Source organism: Hemitrygon akajei, chromosome 5, assembly GCF_048418815.1.
Source record: "Hemitrygon akajei chromosome 5, sHemAka1.3, whole genome shotgun sequence".
NCBI classification, from domain to species: domain Eukaryota; kingdom Metazoa; phylum Chordata; class Chondrichthyes; order Myliobatiformes; family Dasyatidae; genus Hemitrygon; species Hemitrygon akajei.
In genome coordinates this window covers 52,263,185-52,286,934 of record NC_133128.1, presented here as the reverse complement: position 1 = coordinate 52,286,934, position 23,750 = coordinate 52,263,185, and the positions used below count along the sequence as shown (strand labels likewise).

Genomic DNA, 23,750 nt, shown 5'->3' with positions numbered 1-23,750 from the left:
ACAGACCTAATGCAGACTGAATAGATTCGTGTAGATGGACAAAAATGGTCAGCATGGATGTCATGGACTGAAGAAGCTGTTCTATGGTAAATGACTATGATTCTCTAAATGCAATCAAAGAACACAAACTAGAAAGAAAATGAGATTTGAAAACAAAGGAGAGATAAAGCTAAAGAAGGAAGAAAAATGTGGAGACAGGGAAGATGAGGTGGGAAGGAACAGAGAGCAGCAAACATACAAGATAGAAAGAGGCACAAGAAGGGACGAGGATTCATACTGCTAAAAGAAAGAAACTGGATAGAGAGAGAGAAAAAAGGAAAAGGAAAGATAGGAGGCAAAAGTAGAGAAACTTTTGATTTGCTCATTGGAAGAAAGAGCACCCTAACTAGTTTAATTAAAAGCAATAACAATTATACCAGGTAACTGAAATTTCAGTAATGCTGTTGTGATGGACTAACTGCATACCTTCAGTGGCCACTTTATTAGGTACAACTGTTTATTAATGCAAATATCTAATCAGTCATCATGTGGCAGCAACTCAATGCATAAATGCATGCAGACATAGTCAAGTTATCGTTCAGGCTAAACATCAGAATGGGGAAAAATGTGATCTAAGTTAGTTTGATCATGGAATGATTGTTGGTTTAGACCGTGTGGTTAGAAAATCGCCTGGGATTTTCATGCACAGCAGTCTCTAGAGTTTACAGAGAATCATGCAAAAAAAATCCAGTGAGTGGTAGTTCTGTGGGAAAAAATGCCTTGTTAATGAGAGAGGTCAGAGGAGAATGGCCTGACAGGAAGACAACAATAACTCAAATCACCACGCATTACAATAGTAGTGTGTGTAAGAGCATCTCTGAATGCACAACTTGTTGAACTTTGAAGTGGATGGGCTACTGCAGCAGAAGACCACCGGACGTTCACTCAGTGGCCACTTTATTTTATTAAATTATTTTATTTTATTAGGAACAGGCGGTTCCTAATAAAGTGGCGTCTGTGGTAGGTAAGTCACAGCAGAGAATTCTGAGAGATAAGCTTTACCTGTATCTGGAAAGGCAGTAGTCACTATGGCATTTTGCATGGACAATCCTGTTTTATGAACTTAATGGAGTTTTTTGATGTGACCTAGAAAGTTGATGAGGGTAGTAGACTTGGTTTATAGACTTCAGTAAGACCTCTGACAAGGTTTCACATGATAGGCTGCATGGAAAGGCATGGAATCCAGGCTAATTGGATACACAATCTTCTTTATTGTAGAAAGCAGAAAATGACGGTAGAAGGTTGTTTCTTGGAGTGGAAACCCTTGACTAGTAGTGTTCTTCGAGGGTCAGTGCTAGGCCCATTGTTGTTTGTCACCTACATCAATGGTTAATAAGTTTGCAGATGACATTAGAAAAGGTGCTATAGTTACTATAGTATAGTAGGCAAGGAAGAAAGTTAAATTACAGGGAAGTCTTGATCAGGTGAGCAAGTGGACTGAAGAATGGGAAATGGCATTTAATTTGGATAACTTGGAAAGATAAATCCAGCTAGGACTTCTGCAGTGAATTGCAGTGCGTTGGGAACATTGTAGACCAGGTGACCTTGGAATACCTTGGTTGACTGAAAATGAAGCTACAGGTCGGGTGTTGAAGAAGGCTTTTGTCACACTGGCCTTCATGAGACCATAAGGTATAGGAATAGAAGTAAGCAATCAGTATAAAAGTTGGGGGGTCATGGTGCAGTTATACAAGGTGAGGCTGTACTTGGGAGTATTGTGTTCAACTTTGGTCACCCTGCTACTGGAAAGATGTTATTAAACTAGAAATTACGCAGGAAAGATTTATAAGGATGCTTACAGGACTTGAGGGACTGAGTTATAGGAAGAGGTTGGACAGCTAAAAATTTATTCCTTTGAACACAGGAGACTAAAAAGTGATCTTATAGAAGTATATAAAATCATGAGGGGCATAAATGGGGTGATGGCACTATCTTTTTCCCAGTGTTGGGCTATCAAGAATGAGAGAGCTTAGGTTTAAGGTGAGAGGGGAAAGTTTTAAAAGAAATTTGAAGTGCAAGTTTTCTGCCCAAAGGTTGGTATCCATGTAGAATCAGCTATCACAGGAAGTGTTTAAGGCAAGGGTAATAACTAAGTATAAAAGGCGGTTGGGTTGATAACGTTCAGAAGGTTAAGGGGCAAATGCTGGCAAATGAGACTAGCTTGGATGGAGTATGGACCAGTTGGGCTTATTTCCGTGCTGTATGACTGTATGACATAACATTACAGGCACTTCAGCCACAATGTTGTGCCAACCGTGTAACCTACTGACATTCAGTGCAAACTAATAAACTACACCAAATTAGGTGGCAGTTTCTGAGTACTGTATTGCCTTAAATGGAAGAAATTTCATCTTCGTAGCTATTAAAGAGGCTGTATGTATTCTAACCATTCACAGTTTCAGTAACAAAACAATGGTACAACATGCAAAATCATTAGTCATTTGCATTTTAATTTGCACAGTTAGATATATCATTACTAAGATAGAAATTTCAGTAACTTCATTAGGAGCCATAGGACATGCTCAAGGAAAATTAGGTATTTGTTACAGATTTTCAAAATTTTTCTTTGTGTAATTTTGCAGCCAAATCCCATCATATCCCAAAAGAAAGATTTCAGCATACCTATTGGTAAATAATTTTAAATATTATAATAAATAAAAGACCCCTCATAGATTTTTGGCTATTCAGTAACAACATGACCTCACTACTATTTCCTGCATTAAGTCCATTTCCTTTGATTCCTTTAATATTCAAAATTCTCTCTATTTGTTTTGAATATACTCAATGACTGATTCTCCACAGTCTTCTGGGTAAAAAATTCTAAGTATTCATTACCCTCTTGATAAAGAAATTGGTCCTCTTTCCAGAATTAACGCCTTTGAAACTGGTAACCCAGGTTTGATGCACCCTAGCTATAGGAAGCTTCATATGTATGTACCCAGTCAAAACACACAAAAGTTTTGTAAGTTTCTTATTCTCCCCAGACTGCTTGATCTCCCCTTGACACAGTTGTTTTGATGACATAATTGTAATTGTCAGAATATCAGATGGTGATGAGGCATATAGGAGTGAGATTGATTGGCTGGTTGTCTGGTGACACCACAATAACTTTGCTCTCAGTATCAGTACCAGCAAGGTATTGATTGTGAACTTCAGAAAGGAGAAGTTGGGAGAATACATACCTGACTCCACTGAGGGATTAGCAGTGGGAAGAGTGAGCAGCTTCATGTTCTTAGGAGTCAACAGTTATTTATTTCTTTAGAGATCCAGAATAGTAACAGGCCCTTCTGGCCCAACGAGCCCGCACTGCCCAATTACATTCATTTGACCAATTAGCCTATTAACTGTATGTCTTTGGAATGTGGGAGGAAGCTGGAGCATCACAGGATCACTGGGAGAACATACAAGATAATTGATTTGCATTATTATCAATTTATTTATTTATTATTGTAGCTTATGGTAATTTTTACATTTTGAACTCTTCCGCTGCTGCAAAAGAACAAGTTTCACAACATGCGTCAGTGATAATAACCTGATTCTGATGCTGCCCGTCCCATCCTAGGAATCAATCTGGTGAGCCTTATTGTGCTCACTCTTTTGCAAGTGTATCCTTCCTTAGTTAGCAAGATCAGAACTTGCATATAATATTCTATTGTGGTGACATCAGGTATAATTACTGTGAGACTATTTCCTCTTATCATAGAATGATGCAGCTTAGAAGCAAGGTCTTATACCTACTGTGTTTTTGTTAAACGCCATGCCAATCTGTACTAATCACACTTGTGCATGCGTTAAGTCCAAAGCTGCCTTTGCCCTATTTTTTCAAGTATCTGTCCAGGTGCCTCTTAAGTGTTGTTAGTTTCTGCCTCTACCACCTCCTTTGGCAGCTCATTCAAGTTACCAACTACCCTTTGTGCGAAAGATTTACCCGGAAGATCCCCTTTATATCTCTTCCCTCACACCTTAAACCTGTGCTGTCTAATTTTTGACACTCTTATCATGGGAATCATACATTGGTTATTTCCCCTATCTACACCTTTCATAATTTTATATAACTATCGCGTCACCTCTCTAGAGAAAACAGACTTAATTGATCCAGTCTCCCTATGTTTCAGCTCTCCAATCCAGGCAACTTCGTTGTTAATTTTTTCACATCAGCTCAAGCTCAATCATGCCCTTGCTATAGTCATAGAATAAATGAGAAGTACAGTACAGCACAGCACATTGTCAAATTTCTCACTAAAGTCCACATAAACAATATTTACTGCCTTTCCTTCATCAACTTTCCTGTTTATAGACAGCAGAACAACATTAGTATCCTCCAATCCTCTGGTACCTACCATGCTGCTAAGGATGATTTAAATATCTCTGCTAGGGCCCCAGCAATTTTCTGCACTTGCCTCCTGTAGGATCTGAGGGAACACCTTATCAGGCCCTGGGGATGTAACTACCCTGATTGTCCTCCTCCATAATCTGTACAGGGTCCATGAAGTTAATGCCTCTTTGCCTCATCTATGTCTGTCTCCTGAGAAAATTCAGATGCAAATAATTCATTTAAGATCTCCCCATCTGTTTCGGCTTCAAACTTGGGTTGGCAGTTTTGCCCCTTGCAATCCATTTGCTCTTAACATATCTGTAGAATCCCTTAGGACAGGGGTGTCACTCATTTTAGGACACGGGCCGGATTGAACAAAATGCAGCTTCATGCGGGCCGGATCAGTCGGACGCGTGCGAATGCACCTTTCGTTGCCTCCGTTTTTTCATCCTGCTCTCATGTGTCTCAGTCTCTGCTATAACTACAAAGTGTTTCACTTTACAAATTCCGTTTCTTATGAAGAAGACTGCCGAGCAAGACTGCCGAATAAACACTAAAAACCCTGAAAACCTGGTACCTGAATAAACTCAGCATTAGCCATATCATACGCCATAGGCGCTTCGATTACTGGGGCCAGCTTTAATAGTAATTAGATATTATCTCGCGGGCCAAAGATAATTCCACCGCGGTCCGGATTTGGTCCGCGGGCCTTGAGTTTGACATATATGCCTTAGGATGACCCTTCACCTTCTGCTACAGCAACTTATTTTAGCCTTCCTGATTTCTTTCTTAGGTGTTCTCTTGCATTTCTTTATTCCATAAGCACCACATTTGTTCCTGCTTGCCTGTACCTGTTGTGCAGCTTCTTTTTTTTCTCTTAACCAGGGTCTCGACGTCTCTTGAAAACCAAGGTTCCCTACGCTTGCTACTTTTACCTTTTATTCTGACAGGCACATATAAATTTTGTACTCTCAAAATTTTGTTTTTGAGGGCCTCCCACTTGCCAAGTACTCCATACCCTGAGCTCGTCCACCTTTTGTACCATACTTCTTGCATTGAAATATACACAGCTCAGGACCCCAGTCGCAGCATCTCAACCTTTTGACTCTTCACTTTGTCTGAGGGCTCCACAATCTTTGTCTCCACAATCTCTCCATTAAATGTTCTGTTCCTCTGGTTCCCATCCCCCTGCAATTCTAATCTAAACCCCACTGTGCAGCATTAACAAACTCTCCCACTAGGATATCAGTCCCCTCCAGGTCAGGTGCAGACTGTACCTTTTGTACAGGTACTACATTCCCCGGAAGAGAGCCCGATGATCCAAAAATCTTATGCTCTCCTTCCTACACCAACTCCTTAGCCAGTTGTTAACCTGCAAAATCTTCCTAGTTCTGGACTTACTAGCACATGGTACAGGTAGCAATCCTGAGATCACAGCCCTGGAGGTCCTACCCATTTACCTGGCACATAACTCCCTGAAGCTCCCTATGAAGAAGCTAGCCATTTGCCCTACCCATGTAATTGGTACTTACATGGACCAAGACCCATAGCTGTTTACCCTCCCAATTTAGAATGCTGAGGACTCAATCCAAGATGTTCTGTACCCTGGCATCCGGGGGGCAACATACCACCCGGGAATCTCTTTCTCGCCCACAGAACCTCCTGCCCATTCCCCTAATTAACGAATCTCAGCACGCCTTCCCTTCCCTTCTGAGTCACAGAGGCAGACTCAGTGCCAGAGACCTAACTGCCATGACTTTCCTCTGTTAGATCATTTTGCCCCCCCCCCCCAACAGTATCCAAAGTGATATGCCTATTGGTGAGGGGGATGGCCACAGAGGTACACTGCAATGGATGTTTAACCCCTTTCCCCTTGCTGACTGTTACCCAGTTTCCTGTGTCCTGCACCTTGTGTGTTACTCCCTCTCTATATGTCCTATCTTCAGCTTTCCAAATGATCCGGAGTTCATCCAGTTCCAGCTCCAACTCCTTAATCTGCAGCTGGATGTAATTCTTCCAGTTGTTGTTGTCTGGGACACTGAAGGTCACCCTGCGTTTCTACATTCCGCAAGAGGAATAGTTAGCTATCCTCCCTGGCATCTATACTGTCCTAGCTGAGCAGATGTGAAGAAGGATAGGGGAAAAAAATTGACCTAGAAGCCTTGAAGAGCTAAAGCCTCAGCACTCTAACTCTGTCGATGGCCACTGTGCTTGCCCCTGTCTTTTTAAATTTGCTTTTGCTAATCAAGCCTAAATGCCAATTGGTTGCTGGTCAGAGCTCAAATAATCTGCGTGATCCGGTGCTTCCTTTTTCTACTCTGGCAGTGAACCTGGGTGAAATCCACCCCCTCCCCCCCCGGCAAACTTCTGTTGTCCAGATTGGTCACTGGTTAGAGCATCCTAGTGTGGTGATCAAAACAGCAGAACCTGCTCTAAGTGCTACCTGTCCAAGATTTTGTACAATACAGTCGGCCCTCCTTATCCACGAGTTCTGCTTGCGCAAATTCTACCAACCGCGAATTGAGAAAACCAGCACTTGTTTTTCCAGCACCTTCCAGCTGGTTTTCGAGCATGTACAGACTTTTTTTTCTTGTCATTATTCCCTAAACAATGCAGTGTAACAACTATTTTACATAGCATTTACATTGTATTAGGTATTATAAGTAATGCAGTGATGATTTAAAGTATACGGGAGGATGTGCGTAGGTTACCGTGGATCAGGATCGGAAAAAATCGTAAGTTCCCTTACAATGTAAGTCGGAACAGGTACATCCGGTATTATTTAGCGTCAGTTAGTCAAACGTTTGCCTTAGTATATAATATATATTTTATCTTTCTATGCATGTAAAACACTTAAGAATGTATGTTTCAGCACCAGGCTCGGGAAGTTCCCGAGTTCGATCCAGTGACAGACCATTTCCAAGCACGCTCTCCATCCATGCCTGGTTGATGTGGAGGATCAAAAACCCAAAACCTCAAAACCCAATAATTAAACCACTGCGTTGCTTAGTAATAATTGTAGCTTTCATCGGGGCAGGGCCTTTCTCACTTTATCCTTTAAAATTGTTTGGATCGTTGACCAACTGTAGCCTAACGCTTTTCCAATGACCGATGGTGTTTCACCTCTTTCTGATCGCTTTATTTTTTTCCACTTTATTTTCAATCATGATCGTGATTATTTTCGCGAACAGAAACACTGTGCATTCAGAGCTCTGGCGCTGGGTCCTAATGTCCACTGTATTGAGACAGGTTAAATAAGGTCTGGGGTTCCGCTGGGTCCTATGGTCCACCGCATTGAGACAGGTTGAATAAGGGACTGGAGCATCCACATTTTTTGGTATCTGCGAGGAATCCCGGAACCAATCCCTTGTAGATAAGGAGGGCCAACTGTATGTTGTATTCAAATTCCATAGCAATAAATGGCAACACACCGTTCATTTTCCTAGTTTGATTGCATCATGTATTTGTCAATGTTTGGTGATTCATGTACAAGAACATCCAGGTTCTTTTGAAACAGCAGTGCCTTACTATCTCTCACAATTTTAAGAATACATTTTTCTTTCACAGTAAATGAATTTTCATTTTTCTACATTATATTCCATCCACTGTATCCTTGTCTATCCACTTACTTCATCTGTATCCCTTAACATCTCCTTGCATTCTCCTCACAACTCATATTGCCATCCATAACATTCAGCAAACTTGGATGTATTACCATTGCTCTACTCACCCAGATCATTGATTCAGAGTGTGAATACCTGATGGCACAACATTGATTTCTGTGGCACCTATAGGTCACTGTCTCAAAAAGTAATCTGTTCAGATAGATAGATAGATATTTTATTGATCCCAAAGGAAATTACAGTGTCATAGTAGCATTAAAAGTGCACAGATGTACAAATATTAGAAGAGAAGTAAGAAAAAATTAAAAATAAGTTATCTCAATCACTCTAACAGGAGGGGGTGGGTCATCACTTCCCTAGCTATAGGTTGACTCCTCATAGAGCTTAATTCAATAATGGCTTAATGTATGACTTCATGCAGCGCTCTTTGGAGCAGCACAGGTGTCTTAGTCTCTTACTAAAGTGCTCCTCACTTCAGCCAAGGTGGCATGCAGTGGGTGAGAAATATTGTCCAGAATTGCCAGGATTTTCCGTAGAGTCCTTTGTTCTACCACAGCCTCCAGTGTGTCCAGTTTGACTCCTGTATCAGAGCCAGCCTTTCTAATCAGTTTAATGAGCCTGTTGGCATCACCCCTGTTGATGCCATCACCCCAGCACACCACTGCATATAAGATTGTACAGACTGGTAGAACATGTGAAGGAGAGGTCTGCATACTCAAGAGGTCCTCAGTCTCCTCAGGAAGTAAAGGCAACTCTGGCCCTTTTATACAGTCGGCCCTCCTTATCCACGAGGGATTGGTTCTGGGACCCCTCGCGGATACCAAAATTCGCGGATGCTCAAGTCCCTTATTCAACCTGTCTCAATATTGTGGTCCTTAGGACCCAGTGGAACCCCAGACCTTATTTAACCTGTCTCAGTGCGATGGACATCAGGACCTGGCACCAGAGCTCTAAATCTGCAGTGTTTCTGTTCACGAAAATAATCATGATCACGGTTGAAAATAAAGTGGGAAAAAATAAAGTGATCGGAAAGAGGTGAAACGCCATCGGTCATTGGAAAAGCGTTAGGCTACAGTCGGTCAACAATTGGAACAATTTTAAAGGATAAAGTGAGAAAGGCACTGCCCCAATGAAAGCTACAATTATTACTAAGCAACACAGTGGTCTAATTATTAGGTTTTGGGGTTTTGAGTTTTTGATCCTCCACATCATCCCGCCATGGATGGAGAGCGCTCTCGGGAGCGATCTGTCACTGGCTCGCACTCGGGAACAGTTCCCGAGCCTGGCGCTGAAACATACGTTCTTAAGTGCTTTATATGCATAGAAAGGTAAAATATATACTATATGCTAAGACAAACGTTTGACTAACTGACACTTAATAATACCGGATGTACCTGTTCCGACTTACTTAGTAAGAGAACTTACGATTTTTTAAATCCCGATCCACGATAACCCACGTACATCCTCCCGTATACTTTAAATCATCTCTAGATTACTTATAATACCTAATACAATGTAAATACTATGTAAAATAGTTGTTATACTGCATTGTTTAGGGAATAATGACAAGAAAAAAGAAGTCTGTACATGCTCAAGCAACAAGTGCTGGAAGAGCACTTCTGGGTTTTCGCCTTTCGCGGTTGGTTGAATTCGCGGATAAGGAGGGCCGACTGTATAGTCTTTCACAATGCTTCTATTCTCTATTTTCTGTTCAATAACAAATCCTCAATCCATGCTAAATTTGACTCGAAAACTTTTCAGATTTAGTAGAGAACAATGGGTCTCGAATAAGTGAGGAATTAAAAGTTTCCTGTGCTCTTCTCAATGATGAGAGAAACAGAATTTGAATCAGGTTCATTATCACTATCTTAAATGTTGTGAAATGTTGTATTGTGGCTGCAGTACAGTGCAAAGTCATAACAATGACTATTAATACCAAGTAAATAAATAACGTGAAAAGAAATAATGAGGTAGTGTTCAGGGACCATTCAGAAATCTGATAACAGTTGGGAAGAAGCTATTTCTGAATCATTTAGTGGTGGTTTTCAGGCTCTTTGTTACTACCATCTGGGAGAAAAGGCCATTTCCTGGATACTGATGGTCCTTAATGATGGATTCTTCCTTCTTGAGGCACTGCCTCTTGAAGATCCCCTTGATGATGGGATCTATGCTGGTGATGAAGTTGGCTGGGTGTACAGCCCTCCACAGACTCATACGTTATCCTGCTGTTTATTGATTACAGCTCGGCGTTCAACACCATCATTCCCTCAGTACTAATGAACAAGCTTCAAAACCGGGGCCTTTGTACCGCCCTCTGCAACCGGATCCTTGACAGACTTAAAAGAACAGCAGTCAGCGTGGATCAGTAATAACATATTGCCCTCAACGACAGTTGACACAGGGGCATCTCAAGGATGTGTGCTTAGCTTATTGCTGTTCTCTGTCTACACTTGTGACTGTGTGGCTAAATAATATAAATTCACTGATGACAGCACTGTTGTTGGTGTTGTGGCTTCTCGTGCCCCACAAATGACCAGGAGATGCAGAAGATTCTTCAAGAAGGGTTAAACTTTAATTTGCAAATCGAAGCTGAGACAGTCATTGAGCTAGTCGCTGATTGCCCACCGATCCTTGGACACAGCATTTTTTATAGCAATCTCCTGGTTTAGTTACATTAGCATACGCAATCGGTCTGTAGTTGCGTATCACACGTACATCTGCCACTATTGTTTCTACCCATTGACTTAATTGTTCTAATTGACCCATTGTTCTAATCTAACATCTCTTAGTTACCTCCCATTAACACACCATTGTCTTCTACATTCTTAAGATTTCGTGACTTAATCATGTTCTAATCTAACATCTCTTAGTTACCTCCCATTAACACACCATTGTCTTCTACATTCTTAAGATTTCGTGACTTAATCATGTTCTAATCTACATCTCTTAGCTACCTCTCATTAACACACCATTGTCTTCTACATTCTTAAGATTTCGTTCTCCTACAGAATTGGATACATGCATAGCAAATAGCAAGTTTCAAAACTGACTACATAGTTTAGGTTACACAGCAAAATTTCAACTTTTATACTCCAATATACCCCCCCTTTGAGACCCAGAGGGTCTCACACAGAGAAAAGACTAAGAGTCTGCGCACAAAAGCCCCAATAAACTCAAGCACTTATTCCCAAATCTCGGGTTAAACTATAATTTTCTGTGCCAAGACCTCAAAGTATTCTCTCCCTGTTACCCTGGGCCGCTGAGCCAAAAACCTGTCCCTCTGTACCTGAGACAGGGAAAAAGACTCAGAAGCCCTTACAATCTACTCCCACACTGTCGTTTTGCTCTTGTTCATCCTGCAGGTGTTGTAGGCTGTAACGATACATTTTCGGTGTTTCTTTCTCCACTAAGCTTGCTTCAGTAATTGCCACGAGCATTGGAAATTGTTTGGTTGCAGCACGCACTACAAGAGATTTGAGACAAGGAAGAAAACAGCACAGCACAAGCGCACAGCTCAACAATATAATACTGACAGTTATTGCTATTTTAGTCAGCCATACTCCCCATCCTCCGAGTCTACTTTCCAACCAATCAAAGAACTGATGTTCAAATCCTGCATTCTGTTTGACCTCCATCCACAGATTCTTTAATTTATTCATTGTCTGGTATAGGTATACTGAGCACCTCTGTAAGTAAATGCAAACAGATACTGACACTGATCGGCTAGAGGAATGCTGAAGAAAGCTGAACACAAATCAATCACTGAAAAGTAACTTGCTTCTGGTGGAACATTAGTCAAAAGCGTGTGTGGGTTGGGGACTACTGCTGGCCAGTCCTCTACCACATCATTTACCGCTCGCAAATCATGTACCAATCTCCGCTTAGATTTATCTGCTTTTAAGACCAGCAGCAACAGGGTATTGCATGGACTGTTTGTTCTTTTAAGCACTCCTGCTTCAAGCAACCCCTGCACTGTTGATGCTATTCCCTCTTCTGCTTCTGGTCTTAGAGGGTATCGTGGTCTCCTGGGTGGAATTGCTCCCCTTTTCAGCCTTATTTCTACTGGACTAGCTGTTTTTATTTTCCCTACGTCCGTGTCATGCTGTGACCACAGAATAGATGGCAACTCATCTAACCTTCTATCTTTCTGCTGGCCTCTTTCCTTTCCCAGGAAGGGCAGGTGTGGGTGGGGAGTTATTTCGACCTCTGTCACTGTCCCTACCATTTCTACACTTACCATTATTTTAATGCAATTGTTGTCTTCTGATATCCACACCTCTGGCGTGATTTTCCTCCACACTGTTACGGTTTCAGCACTCTTAACTAAAGGTCCTAAGTCTTTAGACTGATATCCCTTGTTTACCAACAACGTTACATGGGGTGCAGCCTCCGGTATCCTGTACCATTTTTCTAAAAAGGTGTTCCACTTAACTTGTAAAGCTGCCCCTTGCTTTCCAATTATCATAGCCTCCCCTTCCAGGTGCTGTTGGGTACATGCCTCCAGGTGCCATTTCTCCTCTAACTCCCTGTTCTGAGTCTCGTCAAAAATCACTGTACAATGTAGCTCAGATTTGGGCATTACAGCCCTGGGTAATATAGCCTGCACGCCCTTTTTCCATTTTTCCCAGGTTTCCTGAATCTGATCTGCGATGTCTCCTATCCAAAAGACATTAGCCTTCTTGTCTTCTTCCTCTATCAATTGAGCCCCTGCTCTTTTCACACTCAGCCCATTTCTGGTGCATTCTAATTTTAATTCCAGTTTCAATAAGGCATCTCTGCCTAACAAATTAATCGGAGTTCCTTTAAATACTAGCACCGGCAAAACAATTCCTTTATTTCCCATTCTCAACCGCACTGGAGCCGTGCACTGTGTCAACTGTGTTTTCCCCGAGAACCCTACCGTCTTAATAAACTTTCCTGACATGGGAAGGTGAAGGGCATACTGTGGCTGTACACAAGTGTACGTGGCTCCAGTATCTCTCATCATTGGTGTCAGTTGCCCTTCTAACATAACCTGAACAATGGGTTCCTCATCTGCCTCCCTTGTTATCATTGGGTAATGTCCCTTTCCACTCGAGTTCTCGGGGCACCCCTAATACCTCGCATAGGGGTTCACAGGTCCGCTTGGGCCTGTGGGGCTGGTCCTTGGCTAAACTTTAGAATCAGAATCAGAATCAGACTTTAATCGCCAAGTACCTATGCACATACAAGGAATTTAGTTCCCTTCTTATCGGTTCCTGCTGGTGTGTGACAGACCATGGTGTAAACAGACAATCTCTTCTCATGTGACCTGGCTGATTACATCCCCAGCACAATCTCTCTACCTCTCTTTCCCCGTTTCCTCACTGGTCCCCTCTGCCCATAGCTCCTCTGTCCCCCTCCTTGGGACTTCCAGTCCTGTCTGGGCTGTTTGAATTTAGTCTGTTCCTGATAGGGCATTTGTGGGAATGTTCCCCCAAAGACGATTATTGGCATGGGATTTTCCAGCCCTTGTCTTACAGTATGATCGGTCCCTCCATATAGCAGTGCTTTGTCCAGTTCGATGGCTGTACTCGAACCAGTGGTTGCTGGCAGCATCTTTTTGTTTTTCTCTTTTTCCTTCTTTTTGAGTTCTTCGAGCTGCATTTGTATTAACTTTCTTTGCACCTCTTCCTGCTGCTCAGCCAACCTTCGTTTGTCTTTCCGGTATTTCTCAACCACTTGGGACTACGTGGTCTCTAAATTCTTGTGGGGTCATTGACGTCAGCCCAACCACTTCCTCCAGTTTGGATTTTACTTGTGGAGGCATTGCATCCAAAATGCTATGTCGGAACAGTGAGGTCATAAATAAGCTATTCTCCACCTCTTGCTCAGTCTCCAAGTCTCCACCTTTTCAATTGGTTTTCTACGTAGGCTGCTGGGTTTTCAGTGTCTCCCAGTGGATCCCCTTTTAAGGCTTTGGGGTCCACTTTGGGTGGATAAAGCTTTCTGAGGCCCTGCCATACCCTCTGCCTCACTCTGTCAAACCCGTCTCCATCAGTTCTTGGGTCGTTCGAGTTTACTATGCCAGCCATTTCCATTAGTTCATTAAATTTGGAGGTTCCCATCAACCTTATCAATAGTGCCTTCAAATCTCCCATAGCCAATAATCGTCCCGCCGTTTCTTCTTCAAAGGCTCTAATCCATTTCCCTGCTCCTTCATGTAGATTGGGCAGAGTGTTTTTCAGCCCTTCTAGGTCCTGGGATCCCCAAGGGATATACTGCACTTGTCCTGATCCTTTAACAACGGCATCATTTTTCCTCCTTCTTCCCACCTGCCCTGGCTCTCCTCCTCACCTAACTCCCCATCTGTCTCAGGGTATGTCTTTACTGCCTCCCACACAAATGTCTCCGGGGTCCTCTTCTTCCCTCGGTCTCCCTGTGGAGTCCTTCCTTTCTGTCTTGATTCAATACTTGGTTGGCCCCTGGAGTATTTTTCTCATCTCCTCTGGCAATCCCCTCTCAGTAACTTATCTGGCTCTCTCTCTACTTCCGTAAGTCGCTCCCCGACCGCCTCCTTCTGCTCTTCTAGGCTTCTGCCTCCTACCTCTTCCCCACAAATTCTCACATCCTCTCTCTCACCACTTAACTCTTGCTCCTCCAATGAGTCACCTTCTCTTTCTTCCTGTCTGTGTCTGTACACCTGTGGCAGGGACTCCTCATGATCCTTACTCGTGCTTGATTCCCTTCTCTCTTGTGTTTCTCCAAGCCTCTCATCTCCTATCTTTTTTCCACTTCCTCTTGAATGCCTCATCTCTTCCCGCCCTGATGAGCCACTTTCTTTTCTAGTCTGTTTATTTCTATGGTATAACCGATACTCCTCATACTCCTTTTCCTCTCTCAAGTGTTTCATCTGTTCAATCCCTTCTTCCATTTCTCTCTGTGCCTGTTCCACCTTTATCCTTTCTGCCTGTATCTCCTTCCATATCGCCGCTTTTTCCTTCTCGTATTGTTTTTTTTCCTCCTCATTATCCCAAACTTGTACTTCTCCCTGCATGTTTACTGTTCCCGTCAGCAGGGGGCACTGCTTAGGGGTTCCTTCCTCATTATAGGGAGGGGGGTCTTTCTGCTTCTTTCACATCCGGGTACGGATCTGAAGCCAGCTTCTCACTGTACCTTCCTCTCTCTCTAACAGGCAGTTTCTCCAGCACCTTAGTGTCTTCCTCGCTTGTAATCAATATTCTACCTGTCCTCCTCAGCCTTTCTCCCTCCGTTCTGAAGAGTTTTAGCACTTCCATTTCTCGTTCTCTTTTTTGCCCTCTTCTTAGATTTATCTTTTGGTTTGTAATTTTTAATTAGTCCCTCCATTTCTTCGCACAAACTTACATCAAACGTTCCTTCTCTTGGCCACTTTGTGACCAGGTTTTGTGGTTCTTTTTTTCCCATTTTTCTGAAGTTTTTGTGATCTCATATTTATTTATCGGGAATTTTTTGCTCAGAATCTCTGCTGCCGTTCCTTTACCTGTCATGTTATTCTCTCTTTTAAGGTATTTGAGAGATTCACAGTTCGTTTACTGGATAATATTATTTACTCAAATTCTATGCCTAGTCTATCGTCTATCTATCAGCGCTTTAAACTATATATTGGACTGTCCTTGTTTCCTATTCTGTTCTGCCCGTACAGACCTCTATTCAGAGCGGTACCCACAGAACTTGCTCTTTGCACCTCGTCTATTCAGACCCTTATCTCTTAAGGCGGTATCCACGAGGATTTTCTCTATATTCCTTTCCCTGCCCGTTCAGCCCTTCGTTTCATACGAAGCGGTATCCACAGGGATTTACCAACACCACGTGGAATTTTTCTTAACTTCTTATTAACTTATTTGTACTTACCCTCACTGCAGTGTTCTTGATCAATCCTCTGAGCCTCCTGTTAACCCCCAATTCTGCCAGATTCTTTGGACCGGAGAGACACTTCGGCAGTGGTTCCACACTTCTGAGACTCCAAGACTTACCCAAAGCCAACAGAATTCTTAGTCCAAATTGTCGCAAAAAAGCGCTTACCTTTTGTTTGGGTGCACCCTTAATTCTGTTAGCCTTGTGGGGGTCCCTAGAGGACTGGGAAGCGTCCCCAATCTGCCGTTTCCTTTCCGTAGGTCTCTTTCCGGTCCTGCCGCGGTCGCCAATTTTGTTGTGGTTTCTCGTGCCCCACAAATGACCAGGAGACGCAGAAGATTCTTCTTTAATTTGCAAATCAAAGCTGAGACAGTCATTGAGCTAGTCGCTGATTGCCCACCGATCCTTGGACACAGCATTTTTTATAGCAATCTCCTGGTTTAGTTACATTAGCATATGCAATCGGTCTATAGTTGCGTATCACACGTACATCCGCCACTATTGTTTCTACCCATTGACTTAATCATGTTCTAATCTAACATCTCTTAGCTACCTCTCATTAACACACCATTGTCTTCTACATTCTTAAGATTTTGTGACTTAATCATGTCCTAATCTAACATCTCTTAGCTACCTCTCATTAACACACCATTGTCTTCTACATTCTTAAGATTTCGTTCTCCTACAGAATTGGATACATGCATAGCAAATAGCAAGTTTCAAAACTGACTACATAGTTTAGGTTACACAGCAAAATTTCAACTTTTATACTCCAATATTGGCAGAATCTCAGATGACAATCTCAGAGGAATCTATGATAGCAGAATATAGTAATAATGGTAAGACTCTTGGCATTGTGGAGGATCAGAAGGATCTTGGGGTCTGAGTCCATAGGACACTCAAAGCTGCTGCACAGGTTGACTCTATGGTTAAGAAGGCATATGGTGTATTAGCCTTCATCAATCGTGAGACTGAGTTTAAGAGCCGTGAGGTAATGTTGCAGCTATATAGGACCCTGGTCAGATCCCACTTGGAGTACTGTGCTCAATTCTGGTCGCCTCACTATAGGAAGAACGTGGAAACCATAGAAAGGGTGCAGAGGAAATATACAAGGATGTTGCCTGGATTGGGGAGCATGCCTTATGAGAATTCGGCCTATTCTTCTTGGAGCGATGGAGGATGAGAGGTGACTTAATAGAGGTGTACAAGATAATGAAAGGCATTGATCATGTGGATAGTCGGAGGCTTTTTTCCCAGGGCTGAAATAGCTAGCATGAGAGGGCATAGTTTTAAGGTGCTTGGAAGAAGATACAGAGGAGATGTCAGGGATAAGTTTTTTACACAGAGAGTGGTGAGTGCGTGGAATGGGCTGCCAGCGGCAGTGGTGGAGGCAGATACGATAGGGTCTTTTAAGAGACTCCTGGATGGCTACATGGAGCTTAGAAAAATAGAGAGCTATGGGTAAAGCCTAGGTAGTTCTAAGGTAGGGTCATGTTCAGCACAGCTTTGTGGGCCAAAGGGCCTGTAATGCGCTGTATATTTTCTATGTTTCTATGACAATGAGGTGCGTGCAGGAATGATCTAGATCAGTAGGTTGAGTGGTATCGCAGAAACAATGTTTCAATCAATGTCAGCATGACCCCAGAATCGATTGTGAGCTTCAGGAAGGGGAAGACCGGCAAACACACAATACTTCTCATAAGACCGTAAGATATAGGAGCAGAATTAGGGCATTTGGCCCATCGAGTTTGCTCTGCCATTTCATCATATCTGATCTATTTCCCTCTAAGCTTCAGTCTCCTGCTTTCTCCCTGTAACCCTGTATCAAGAACCTGTCAACCTGTGCCTTAAGTAGACCCAGAGGCTTGGCCTCCACAGCCACTGTGGCAGTGAATTCTACAGAGTGGAATTGTTGCCACGGAATTCCATTGACGATCCTCATTGAACAACGGAGAGGGCGAGCAGCTTCAGGTTCCTGGGCATTAATGTCTCAGAGGATCCATCTTGGGCCCAACCCATTAATGCCTTCTCGAGGAAGACATCTTTGCAGCTCTACTTTGTTCAGAGTTTGAGGAGATTTGTATTTCACCAAAGACTCGTGCGTTGCCGAGTATTCTGACTGGTTGCATCACAGCCTGGTATAGAGCCTCCAATGCACAGGATCGAGAGAGGCTACAGAGTGTTGTTGGCTCAGCCAGTTCCATCATGGGCTTAACCCTCCCTGCCTCTGATGACATCTTCAAGAAGCGGTGTCTCAAGACGGTGGCACCTATTATTAAAACCTTCACCTTCTAGGACATTTCCTCTTCATGTTACTCCATTGGGAGGAGGTACAGGACCCTAAAGACCCACACTTAATGTTTTAAGAACAGCTTGTTCTCTTCTGCCTTCAGATTTATGAATGGCCTATGAACATTAACACCTTCTTCTTTCTTGCCTTTTGAATTACTTACTTATTTTGTAATTTTTAGTTTTTGCACTGTACAGCTTCCACAAGCAACAAACTTTGAAATATACGTCTGTCCTAATAAACTAAATCTGTTTCTGAGCCTGTTGTGATCCTGTGCATTGGAGCCTCCATATCAGACTGTGATACGATTAGTCATAATTTTGTCCACAGTACATCTATAGAAACTTGTTAGAGTCTTTAGTGATATACAAACTCCTGATGAAATAGAGCCACTGACGTACAATCTTTGTGGTTGCACCAATATGTTGGGCCCAGGGGAAATCATTGCAGATGTTGACACTCAGGATCATGGGCCTGCTCACCCTTTCCATTGCTGAGCACTCAATGAGGACGGGTATAATTTCTCCTGATCTTCCCTTCCTGAGGTCCACCATCAGTTCCTTGGTCTTGTTGATGTTGCATGCGACACCACACAACCAGCCATTCTGTCTCATGCTTGTATGCCTCCTCATTGCCATTTGAGAATTTACAAGCAATAGTAAATCTGTGAATTCATAAATGGCATTTGAGCTGTGGTTAGTCACACAATCATATGTAGAGAGGAAAACTTAGAAATTAAACACGTTTAAGATCAGTAAAGGAGGAAGGACAAACAGAACAAACGGACTGTCTGTAATGATGCATCATTCACAGATTATCCACGGATTATCTCTAATAACTCGAAGCCAGGATTGCTATGCAAGTAAATTGTGCAGGTCATCTCATTATTGGGTTCCCCCTCTCTCACCCCTCTCTCACTCCCCTTTCTCACCCTCCTCTCTCACCCTCTCCTCCACCACCCTCTCCTCCATACCCCCTCTCCTTCAAACCCCCTCTCCTCCATACCCCCTCTCCTCCAAACCCCCCTCTCACCCTTCCCCACTCTCTCCATCCACCACTCTGTTGCCCTCCTCTATCCCCCCTCTCCCCCCTCAGCTGTTAAATTGAAGACCTCTTTAATACTTCAGTATTAGTTTGGAATCTTTCTCAGGTGGTGTTAATATTTACAGCTTTATGACTTCTTTTTGAACAGTGAGTGCCTGAATTCTGACAGGGTATTAGATGCGGTAATATTGCGATCATATTTGCTGAGGGAGCTGTTTCCATTGTTTAAACAGTACATAGAGAAAATGGAAAAACACAACAGTTTGTTCTGAATGAACGAAGTCAAGCTGGAAAGCTGACAGTATAGACCTGAACATTGTGTTCCATTGGTTAATATAATTAAGGTGTAATGCTTCATTGGACCAGAATTAAACACAATTAAAACTTCTAACTTAAAAAAAACAGTAAGTAATGGCTGGAAAAAAACCTCAGATACTGACCATATCTCCGTCTAAATGTGCAATGTGCAATTTATAGTCATTTGTAATAAATAGTATATACAACAGGATAGTCAATATAATATTGAAATACAGTTGTGTCGGCATGAGTTAAGCAGTCTGATGTCCTGGTGGAAGAAGCTGTCCCAGAGCCTTTTGGTCCTGGCTTTTATGCTGCATAGTAGCATAATTCCTGGATTGTAGCAGCTGGAACAGTTTGGGGTTGAGGTGACTCAAGTCCCCAATGATCTTTCAGGTCCTTTTTACACACCTGTCTTTGTAAATGTTCTGAATAGTGGGAAGTTCACATCTACAAATGTGCTGGGCTGTCTGCACCACTCTCTGCAGAGTCTTGCAATTGAGGGAGGCAGTGATGCAGCCAGTCAGGATGCTCTCAATTGTGCCCCTGTAGAAAATTCTTAGGATTTGGGAGCCCACACCAAACTTCTTCAACCATCTGAGGTGAAAGATGTGCTGTTGTGCCTTTTTCACCACATAGTCAATATGTACAGACCATGTGAGATTCTCAGTGATGTTTATGCTAAGGAACTGAAAGCTGTTCACCCTCTCAACCCCAGATTCATTGATGTCTATAGGGGTTGGCCCATTTCCATTTCTCCTGTAGTCCACAACCAGCTGCTTTGTTTTTTTGACATTGAGGGAGAGGTTGTTTTCTTGACACCACTGTGTCAGGGTGATGACTTCTTCTTTGTTGGCGGCCTCATTATTATTTGAGATTAGGCCAATCACTGTAGTATCATCAGCAAATTTAATTAGCACATTGGAGCGGTGGGTAGCGACACAGTCATGGGTATACAGAGAGTAAAGGAGGGGGCTTAGGACACAGCCCTGAGGGGTATGATGTTGAATTAAAACTGCAGACAATCAGAAACTCAAGAGTCACTCCTGAAGTCTGAGTACAAGTGTCCGCGATGCAATCACCTGATCTTTATTTGGTTTCTCTGGTATTGCAAAGACATGAGTGCGGAGTTTTTTTTTTAGTTTCTATGAAAAACATTATGTTGAGGCTAGATAAACAATGATCATGATATAACTTTCATCATACATTAGGTAGAGTATTACAAGCAGAGTTAGTGGAAAAAAACTAGATTTTGCCCTAGTATGGTTGCACATCTGTCAGAACACAGTGTATTGACAGTCTGCAATTGCAAATAAACTACAAATTAGTCATCAGCTATATTGTGAAATCTTATGAAAATGAATTGCCCATTTTCTGTTGATGGATATGTTAACAATCCAGTGATATTTCAGCCAGATGAATCCTGGGAAATGTACTATCATTTTAATTAATATATTCTATATGAATTCAATAGAAGATTAGAAGAAAATCACTTATGGTCTTGAATAACATAAGAAGTGCTCTTATACAGGTACTGTTCTGAGGGGTTATGCATTTCAAGAAATTTGTTGCAGACATGAAAGCAACACAGGAATAATTAATAGTATGCTCAACATCCGCTCAGAGCATTACTCACGACTTTAAACCGTTTTATGAGATTAGCCCATTCAGTATTAAAGTAGGATTTCACTACCACTTTATACTTGACATGGCAAGGTCTATTATTAACTCCTTCTCTATATGAAACAAGTATTCTTTCCTTTCCCTGTTCCAAGTCTTTCTAAATCTTGAGTTTCTTTGCATATGGGGCCTTAGCTTCCTATTGCTGCTAATAAAAATGCTTAAAGTGACTCGTGATTTATTTTCCCTTCCCATCCCTGAGACATCACACTAAGCGTGTGCTTGTCTAAGCCAGCACGCACTGTATTAGGCATAGCAGTCTACAGTGATTAGCTGAAGTGCAGTGGTTTTGATTAACTGTAATTGTCATAAACTCCCAACAATATCTGCTTAAATCTGTTTTCATATATTATTGTATATGACTACTAAGCTTTATAAATTGAGGTCAGTAGGATTTGTATGGCCAGTTGTTCACTTTTAACCATGATAATGAACTGATGAAATCAGAACCAATTTGCCTTTTTTCCAGAACACTAAGAACGCAAGACTTATGTTTATTTGACTCTGGGGATAAATTGGCTGTGATTTCAGGGGAAGTAGCAATGTCTAACTCTACAGGTTTTCCAATTCTGAGTTATTAATGTACCAAGATCATAATTAAGACATGTTACTGTTGTGATTCTTGCATATTCCTTGCCAACTCCTGGAACATGTTTCTGTTCAGTGTAGATTTTTGTTTGCCATGTAATGGAGTATGTAAAATTATCTAGCATCTATTTACGATATATTTTAATTCCAAGGTAAAACAGAGAAGATTTTTTGTATTAAAAGAAATATGTAACATTTACAAAATGTAATAAATGTTTTAATAAATTAAAACAAGCTTTGTCCTGCATATTTTAAATTATTGTATGTACATTTGTCTAAGTACTCAAAATGGTTAATTATTTTCTGAGGCTTTGTGTACAAATCAGAATGTAATGTTTGGCCCATATCCCTCTCAACCTTTCCTATTCATGTTTCTGTCTTAATGTCTTTTAAACATTGTAATTGTACCTGCCAATACAGTGTCTTTTGGCAGCTTGTTCTATCTACTACTCATCTTCAACCTATGCCCTTGAGTTTTTGATTCTCCTGCCATCAGAAAAAGATTGTGACCTTGTCTTTGCCATTCATGATTTTATCACCCTCTAGAAGGTCACTCCTCAGCCTCCTATGTCCCAGCCTATCCAGTGTTCACTTTTAGTTCATTTTCTAATAACACATATGCACCCAAAGTTTTGGAGCATTTGTGAACGCCTGTATATTTCAGCGCCTTTAACAGCAAAATAATTCAAAAGTGCTTCACAGGATTGTTATCAAACAGAATATTATGCCGACCAGATAAGGACATGTTGCAAAAGGTTGGTCAAAGTGGCAAGAACATCTCACCAGAATAAGGAGAGAAGCACTCTCATTTATTGTCTTGTCAACTGAAGGATAGAAAGAAAGCAAAAATAATGAGTTTCCTTCTTCAGATAAATCTAGTGTTATTCCAAAATGATTTCTAAAGTATTTACAAAATACAGAAACCAACCTTTCTGATAATCTTACAGGAAGTTTTTACCTTGTATTGGTTTGAAGTAATGTACACAATTATTCAGTGAAAAGTGGTGTCTCCTTCAGAAAAATCAGCATCTTTAATTTTTTTGGTGTGAAAATTAACCTGCCACATGTGTGCAATGGAAAATCAATTTCTCATATGCATGATTTTATAGCCGTTAAATCAAATGCGCAGTTGAATTTCAGAAATTCATTGGGTGTGGGAGGAATTCCCTCCTAGAAACCTTCAGTTAGAAAAAGATTCTTTAGGTCTGAGTGTGTATGTTTATCTTTTCCTTTTAATGCGTAATTCATTTCCCTCTTCTATACAGACTGGTGTTCCCTGGCGTGGGTTTGTTGTATTACCGTCAACCTATATTTCAACTTGGTGAAAGAAACCAGAACAGATCATCTCGCAGTGTGAGTGTTGAACAAGGTGTTTATTTTCTCTCGGGACTTTCTTTTAGAGATTAAAATAATTTAAAAAGGAAGGGTGTACCGAATTGTAATTTTTTCCTTATATGTACTAACCTTCTGAAAGTCTTGGTCCAAATATAAAAATACTGAAAGCAAACATGCAGTGTAGCAAGCAGTTAAAAAGGCAAATGACACACTGGCCTTTATTGGAAGAAACTTTGACTGGAAGAACAAGAGTATCTTATTCCAGTTACAGTATGCAGGTCGTTGTTAAGATCAGATCTGGAGTATTATGCTCAGTTTTCATCTACTGTTCTAAGAGTTAATATACTTGCCTTAGAGGGAGTGAAGCAAAGAGTCACATGGCCACCCCAGTTTTTTCTCAGTTTCTATGCAACATTAGCATCCAGTAATCGTATAATGTTATGGTTACTTTCTCTGTTATAAATTTCTCTGATTTATTTCCATGAATTACATGTGCTCATGGCTTGATGCAGTACATTTTGCAATGTGCACTTCCTGTTACAGAGGTTAAGTCATTAGAACCATAGAACATTACAGCACTAAAACAGGCCCTGCGGCCCTTCTTGGCTGTGCTGAACCATTTTTCTGCCTAGTCCCACTGACCTGCACCTGGACCATATCCCTCCATACCCCTCTCATCCATGTA

The 23,750-nt window shown here is 41.7% G+C and overlaps 1 protein-coding gene across 5 annotated transcripts in view; it reads left to right on the top strand.

Annotated features, from left to right (window-relative positions):
• Nucleotides 1-23,750, top strand: part of LOC140727788 (cyclic AMP receptor-like protein A) — a 191,548-nt gene that overhangs the window by 53,737 nt on the left and 114,061 nt on the right. For all 5 annotated transcript variants that reach the window (XM_073045556.1, XM_073045554.1, XM_073045553.1 and 2 more), the window contains one exon: nt 22,996-23,083. In XM_073045556.1, coding sequence (XP_072901657.1) covers nt 22,996-23,083 — 88 coding nt within the window. The remainder of the gene's footprint in view (nt 1-22,995; nt 23,084-23,750) is intronic.